Source organism: Sorex fumeus, unplaced genomic scaffold (assembly GCF_029834395.1).
Source record: "Sorex fumeus unplaced genomic scaffold, SorFum_2.1 ptg000043l, whole genome shotgun sequence".
Taxonomy (NCBI): Eukaryota; Metazoa; Chordata; class Mammalia; order Eulipotyphla; family Soricidae; genus Sorex; species Sorex fumeus.
This window is the reverse complement of record NW_026606100.1, coordinates 26,965,932-26,973,926: the sequence shown is the minus strand read 5'-3', so window position 1 is coordinate 26,973,926 and position 7,995 is coordinate 26,965,932. Positions and strand designations below refer to the sequence as shown.

General features: G+C 56.0%; 1 protein-coding gene across 1 annotated transcript; it reads left to right on the top strand.

Moving 5' to 3' along the window:
• Positions 1–4,599: 4,599 nt before the first annotated feature.
• FRAT2 (FRAT regulator of WNT signaling pathway 2) lies at positions 4,600–6,834 on the top strand. Its single transcript, XM_056120574.1, has one exon. It carries the CDS (start codon positions 4,689–4,691, stop codon positions 5,406–5,408), a length of 720 nt encoding a protein of 239 aa, XP_055976549.1. The 5' UTR covers positions 4,600–4,688; the 3' UTR covers positions 5,409–6,834.
• The last annotated feature ends 1,161 nt before the right edge of the window (positions 6,835–7,995 follow it).

Below are 7,995 nucleotides of genomic sequence, written 5' to 3'. Positions count from 1 at the left end.
AAAAACAAAACAAGAATTATTCCTGGCAATGCTCAGAGGACTACCTGGGGACCCTGGGGATCGAATCTGGCTTGGCTGCATGCAAGGTAAATGCCTTACCTGCTGTACTACCTCTCCAGACCCTCGTTATCACCTGTGTAAGAATGATTTTGTAACATGTTTCAAGAAGTACAGGGGCTGAAAAAATCTAATGAAAGGTTAGGTAATTTTCTTGTACACACCTGACCTGGGTTCCATCTCCAGCACCCACTTTGGTCTTCTGAGCCTGCCAAGAATGATCCCTGAATGCAGAGCTAGGAGTAAGCCTTGAGCATGGCCGGGTATCACCCCAAACAAAAAACAAAACAAAACAAAAAACCCATATATTAGTACTTCATTTATTTCCATTTTTATTCATTTTTAAATTTTGGTTTGGGGGGCCACACCTGACTGTACTCAGGATTTATTCTTGGATGCGTGGTCAGGGATTATTCCTGGTGGGCTCTGGGGACCACATTGGGTGCTGGGGACCAAATTTGGTTGACTGCCAGAAAGGCAAGAGCCTTAACCACTGCACTATAGCTGTGCTATAGCTCCAGCTCCTCATATAATATACATATAATATATATGATTTTCAACCCTCCTCCCTCAAAAAGAGAATTGGGGTATATGATTTTCAATCTTCCTCAAAAAAAGAATTGGGGGACTGGAGCAATAGCACAGCGGGTAGGGTGTTTGCCTTGCACACGGCCAACCAGGGTTCGATTCCCAGCATCCCATATGGCCCCCTGAGCACTGCCATGGGTAATTCCTGAATGCAGAGCCAGGAGTAACCCATGTGCATCCCCGGGTGTGACACAAAAAGCAAAAAAGAAAAAAAAAGAAAAGAATTGGGGCAGGGGATGTGAATTAATGGTCAAGAAAGTGAGAGGCCATGGGTTTGATCCCCTGGCATTGTGGGGGGTGGGGAAGGGGGAGGAGGGAGGGGGAGAGAGAGAGAGAGAGAGAGAGAGAGAGAGAGAGAGAGAGAGAGAGAGAGAGAGAGAGAGAGAAGAAAGCACACTCCCATTTTAAAGAGTCTGAGGCACGGTGGATGAAGTAATCTCATCCAAGTAGGGTTCCAGGCCACATATCCATTTCACCCCAGCAGGCATTTCCGAGTGCAAATTACTAAGACAAAGTCCACATGGAACGCCAACTCCTTGGGCAAGATTTTGGCGCTGTCTAGAGGGATGCACCGAGTGATTGAATGGCGAGTGCTTCCCCCCTGGAGACCGAATTCCCCCTCGTGAGCGGCTCTTTCCAGGCAGGCTGCCAGCGTGCCAGGCACACAGCTCCTGTCGCTTCCCTGCCTGATACCCTCTCATTACTTTTAATTGCATCTGAGTTGCTCTAGCATCGTGTCTTTGGATTTCTAATCTGGGGCACTTCTCTGCCTTCCGCTGGTCCTTCACGGCCAACCCGAGAAGTGTCCCCAGAAAAGGGAATCGTGCAAGTCTATAATGAGTAGTCTAATATCCAAGTCCCGGCATATTCACAGAGCAATCTTCATCCCGGTGTAGCATCACAAAAGAAAGATTCTTAAAAGAAGGCACAGCCCCAATTCCTATATTCCTACCAATACTTCGGGAATTACTCTGACAAGAAGACAAAAATGATCTTCAGGGATGCTGGGTCAGACACCATAGCTACACCAGCCCCATTAATGTTTAAAGTCAATGGAGCATAAAACTGCTTTTCTCTCCTTACAGGCAGGCATCATCTTACGAGTGGTGGTGGGGGTTGCCGTTTAATTCTACTGAAATCCATAAACCCTCCCCTGATTTTCATTCCCCTTGAAATTCTCCAGTAAGGATCATCAGAATGAAAATGAGACTTGCTTTCTGGCTCTCTGGCTCTCCCTGGGGCCGGGGAAGGGCCGGGCTGTCCATCTCATCAGGAAAGGGTGCAAACAGCTTTCCCGGGATGGAGGAGGAGCTGGAGGAAGCCTACCAGTCCAAAGGATCCTTGTCATGCAAACCTGCAGAACTAGTTGTGAGGACACACCTGGGGACTTGGTGAGTCTCTGGGCTGACTTCAGGAAGGTTTAAACAGTTCCAGATCAGGGTAGATTCCAGACGGGATTCTAGGGACCCAGCTCAGTCCAGGAAGTAGTGCCCCAGGGTGTGCTTTACTCAGTGGGCTGCAAGGGGACCTTTATCATTAATATATTAGCTGTTACCCTGGGAGAATCGCTGGAACCCAGCCAGACTCTGTTAGTAAACCACTGGACCTAATCCCACATTACATTTGTGTAATGACTGACAAAGCCTGTTCCCATTATCTCATTTGATCCTGAAAACAATCCTCAGAGGGAGGCTGGGCAGGGATTATTTTTTCCATTTTACAAGTGAAAACACTTGTAAACTGATTTGCCAGAAGCCACACATCCAGGACTGGCAGGAAGGAGCCGTGAATCTGGGTCTGTGTATACCGGGTAAGGGTTCTTTTGACTCTATACAACAGATGGATCAAAATATTCCTGCCCCACCCCGATCTCACCACCAGCAACCTGGAACTGCCCAGAACAGACCTGGTGTTTATACTGCCCACACACCTCTGTTCTAATGAAGAAATACAGTCCCTGACCGCAAGCTGCTCTTTGGAAAAAAAAAAATAAAAAAAGGAAAAATTATTTCATAGCATCTTTCTGGACTAAAGACCAGAATTAGTCCCAGATGGATTTGGGGGAGGGGATGAAGCAAGGCATTAGAAAAATATATGGCAAGTATAACTGAATAATAACTTTGTGGAGGTAAGAAGCCTCTAGATTTATCATAGTGTTGAATTCTCCAAGGAAGGAATTTTGATTAGACTTGATTAAAATTTGTTGAGTAGAGAAAAAGAATGGTCAGGGTTAATTAAAAAATAAAACTAACTAAAAAATAGTTGTAGCAAAATATGAAAGAAAAGGGTTAACTTCTAGTATGTAGAGAAGTCATGCAAATACATAAGAAAAACTCAAAAGGAAAAGCTTATTAGGGAACAGACCATTGGCAAGAAAGAAGTACAGTGGTTAATAAGCATTTAGAAAATGAAGCCCCCTAACTAAAATCAGATGAAAACTAAGTAGATATCAATTTCACCTATGAAATCAACAACAACAAAAATTTAACTGTAATACTCATTCTAGTGAAGATACAGTAAATAGAGGTTCACAAATTCATGCTCGGGCACTAAATCTGCTCAACTCTTGGAAAGCGACTTGGTACATTTATCAGAAACCTTAAAAAACTCATTTTCTTTGACCTAAAAATTCCACTCCTCGGAGTCTGTTCTTAGGAAACAATCATCAACATGTAAAAAGTCTCACCCACAAAAACGTTAGTCACTTACTTATGCACAACTGTGAAATTAGGTAAACAGCAAAGTAAAGGAATCCTTTAATCATTGACGGTACGGTCCCTGTGAGTGGAAACCAATGTCATCATTATCGGTCTTCAGAGCGGCGGCAGTCACACAAACACTGTTCCTGGTGTCATGCAAACTGGAAATGTGTCTGACATGCTAAATGTGCCTGTTGGGGCCGGGGAGGAGAACAAAACACGTTGTTAACGTGGACGCAATCCTGGGAGTTAGAAGCGATGTTCCCCATCGCTCTTTATTTCGAGTTGAATCGCTGCTGATTTTTAAATGAACACAGTCGACCGTTTAGCCGTGTGGCGGCGCGTCGTCCTCTAGAAATGTGCTGATGGGGGTGGGGTGGGGGTGTCGGGGCGCTGGGGGACTGGCTGAGACCCCCTGCCTCTGTGTGTGTGTGTGTGTGTGTGTGTGTGTGTGTTGGCTCTGGGGACTGGCTGAGACCCCCTGCCTCTGTGTGTGTGTGTGTGTGTGTGTGTGTGTGTGTGTGTGTGTGTTGGCTACTGGCTCAGCACTAAGGGGTCACTCCTGGCAGGGCTCAGGGAACCTTACGTGGCGCCGGGGATCGAACCCAGGTCACCTGCGTGCCCACCCGCCGGTCAGTCGTCCCGGCCCCCCACTGGGCCCCCTGGACCAGAAGCCCTCGGTGCCCCCAATTCCCACCTCCGGGCCCCGCCCCACCGCTCGGCGGCCGGCCGGCCCCTCCCCCACCGCGCCGCTGTCCAGGCCTGCGGGGCTCGGGGCGGGCCGGGCCGGGCGTTGCGGACACGTGGGAGGGGGCCGCGTCCGAGGGGCGGGGCCGCGCGGGTGGGTGTGCGCGCGAGTGGACGGCACCAAGCACGGCCGCTCACGGGGTTGTCGCGCCCGCGGTGGCCCCTGGGTCCCTGGAAGCCCGGCGCTGCGCAGGCTCCCGAGAGCCCCTCGGGAACTCACCGCGAGCTGCAGCAGCGCCCGCGGTGTCCAGCCGCGGCCCGGGGCCACGCCTGGACGCGCCTCGTGCCGGCGTCTGCGAGCGCGTCTCCCCCGCCGGCCGCGGCGCGGTGGTGGAGCCCGCGGCGACGTCACCCATTGTTTACAAATCAACCCGAGCCGGTCGGATTCGGGCTCCCGCGGCTGCAGGCGCGCGGCGCGAGTGTCTGGCGGGCTCCGGCTTCCGCGTCCGCCCCGGCCCCGGCCCCGGCCCCGGCCCCCGCCCCGGCCCCGGCCTCCGCGCCACGCCCGGCGCCGCCGCCGCCGCCCGCCGCCGAGCCCCGCGGGCAGCCCGGCCGCCTGCGCCGCCCGCCGAGCTGCGGGTGCCCGGGCGGGGGACCATGCCGTGCCGGAGGGAGGAAGACGAGGACGCCGGCGACGAGGCGGAGGGGGAGGAGGAGGACGACGACAGCTTCCTCCTGCTGGAGCAGTCGGTGACGCTGGGCGGCTCGGGCGACGTGGACCGGCTGGTGGCCCGGATCGGCGAGACGCTGCAGCTGGACGCGGCGCACGACGGCCCGGCGTCCCCCCGCGCGCCCCCGGGGCCTCCGCTGCAGCCCCCGCGGCCCCCGGCGGCGGCGGCGGCGGCGGCGGCGGTGCGGGTGGACAAGGCCCGGCCGGCGGCGCTGCCGTTGCTGCTGCCGCCGCCCGCGCCGGCCGAGGCGGGGGGCCCGGCGGCCGCGGGGGCCTTGCGCTGCGCCCTCGGGGATCGCGGCCGCGTGCGTGGCCGGGCTGCGCCCTACTTTGTGGCCGAGCTGCCCGCGGGCCCCGGCGCGCTGCCCGGCCCGTGCCGGCGCGGGTGGCTGCGGAGCGCCGTCTCGGCTCGCCGCCTGCAGCCGCGTCGCTGGCCCCCGGCGGGGGCGCGCACCCGCGAGGACGACCCGCACCGGCTCCTGCAGCAGCTCGTGCTCTCGGGGAACCTCATCAAGGAGGCCGTGCGGAGACTCCAACGAGCCGTGGCCGCCGTGGCCGCCACGGGCCCCGCGGGAGCCCCCGCGCCCGGGAGCGGCCGCGCCGGCCCGGATCCCGTGGCCCTGCAGCCCTCCGGCGCCTTGCACTGACCCCGGGCTCCTGGAGGAGGACGAGGAGGAGGCAGAGGCGGCCGCAGCGCGGAGTCCACGGCGTCCTGCCCATCGCCGGCCCGGAGCGTCATGACCTGCGACCCTGGCGCCCACCTCCGGCCGAGGCGCCCCTGGCCCCCGCCCGGCGGACGGAGGAAACTTGAGCTCGGAGAAATGCACGGACCCGGGTGCGTCGGTGCCGCGTGCGTGAGAATTCCCCCTCCCGGCCACCTCGGGGGCCCCCCCGGACCCGGGATGAACCGGGAGAACTCTGGCAGCTACTTGCAGTGACTTGTACCTGATTTAACCCTTGGGGGCGTCGTGCGCTTGGATTGTTCGAAGATAGGGCTCCTAGGGGCGGGGGTGGCGAGGGCTACGTAACAATACTTGAAAACGAATCACATGCATACATGTTCTTTCTTTTCCGGTGGGGGAAGCCTAGTGGAAATGGTGCTACAATTGCTGTGCAGAGAGAAATTCCGAAGGCGAGAAGAATGTCAAAGCTTGGTGGTGGGTGGGCTGCCCGTCTCCCTGACCCCTCCACCTCATAGGTGGCTGGTGGAGCTGGGAGATGCGTAAACCCCAGCTAGGGAACCCGGAGGGAGGTGGAAGAGTTTTGCAAGTGGGCAGAGGTGAACTTGAATGTGCACTTTGAAATGACTTGACCTTGCCACCTGGGGTTCAAGGTCATGACTTAACTGTGCTTGGAAGTCTGTTTTGGGGGAGTGGTCCCTGAAAGCGCGAATTGGTGGCTCTCCTGGCTCCAAGAAAGAGCTGTGTGTGCTTTGCTATCTCTTGGGAGTCTCCAGAGGACACACACAGACTGGCCTGTGGGGAGAGTTGTTTGTTTTTCCGGAAAGTCTCCTCCTGGGAGGCCACTCTTGGCCCAGCCGTGAGCTTTCTCAGAACTCAGAACATCGGCATAAACACCCGACTCTCTCCTGGCCTGGGACTGGCCTACGCTTTCCACCCTCTCCTGGTATCCATCGGGATGGATGGAGGAGATAGGTTCTTACTCTGTGCTGGCCTTACGGGAGCCTGGGGCCAGCCCGCAAGAGGCCTCATCCCCTCTGACCTCTTACCACCGATTGCGATTGCGAGTGACTGAAATCCTTTTTTTTTTCCAAGTGACTCTCCCGGAGGAGAAACGGCAGCAGGCTTTTACAAACCTCTTGAAACTTGACTGCGCTGTTTAGAAAGGTGCCACTCCCCTCCCTGCCCGTCCCCCGAACTTGAAGGTAGCTAAACCAATTTTTTTTTTACAAAAAAAAACAAAAACAAACAAAAAAAAACATTCAATGGCTTGTTCATCCTCCAGATGTAGCTATTGACGTACACTTCGCAGCGGAGTGTGTTAAATTGTGGTGGTCCTGATTTATAGGATTTCTTAATTAAGTTGCTGAATAAATTTGGTTTTTGTTTTGAAGCATGGTTTGGCTTTTTGGTGGAAGGTGGGGGAAGGGGAAACTCAAAGGAGCAGCTGGAGCCAAGAAGAACACACTTGGGCGCCCCCCCACCCCCACGCACGGCGTGGGGCTGGCCACATTTTGCACAGAACGCCCGTGGAGCAGCCCTGTTTGATGGCTCCTGGACTAACGTTCCACAAGATCAAAAATTAAGGCCAGGTTTTTAAAGCGGTTCGATGGGCTTCCGCCCCTTTTGTGGGATAACATGTTCCAGAAATGCCATTTTAGGCTGTGGGGCAGAGAGGCCAGACAACCAGCTCTCTGTGGGCCTGGGGGCTCAGGGTGGGGGTTGGCTGGGTCGGGAGTGTCTATGAAAGGGCGGATGGGCGCAGGTAAAGGCAGCCCCTTTGTGCTTTCGAGACCGCTGCAGTCTTGAGCTGTGGTTGGGGGAAAGGGAAGGGACAGAGCCGTGCATTGAGGGGCCCGTAAAAATGTGGTCTGTGAGCAGGTAGAGGCGAGGCGGGGAAGGGTCCAGCCTCCCCCCCACCACCCGGTGTCCCTTTAAACCCCTTGACCCCCGCTGATTTGCTTTCCTTCCCCGGATTGAGGCAGTCTTGCTCAGCACATCACCCCTTCCTCTCCTGCAGCCCTCCACCCTCGCAGGCTGGGGTGGCAGGGGAAGGCCCTCCCCCCTCCCTGTGACTCAGTTTGACTCAGCCCTGCTGCCCACCAGCTGCGTCACATCGGCAAGTCGTGGCGCTGCGCTGCCTTTCTCTTTCTAAAGCAGTGATCCCTGCCAGGGGAAGTGGGGAGGGTAAACTGAGGACCTGCGGTGTCTGGGACACAGGTGCACCCCAAAAATAAGCTCCCCCAAATCATTCAAGGCACCACCCCTGTCCTTCCTTCCAGGGGTCTCTTTCCCAAGCGAGCGGGCCCCACCTGCCCTGACACTTGAGCCAGCCTTTGTCTTGCATTCGCACTGGAGGCTGTGTACTCTGAGGGTCTCGCTGAGCTTCCAGTGGCCGGCCCACCCAACCTCTGCCTCCCTCACTGCCAGGCAACCCTGACAAAGCACATGCCCACTGCGTCCAGCCTCTCATCTTGGTTCCGTGTTGTGAGGTGGTGCTCTTTTGCCCATGTTATACACAAAAGGCCAGACCGTTACTTGCCTGAAGTGCTGG

Excerpts from the sequence above, each read along its gene's own strand:
- FRAT2 (XM_056120574.1), top strand. The coding sequence starts at position 4,689 with ATGCCGTGCCGGAGGGAGGAAGACGAGGACGCCGGCGACGAGGCGGAG.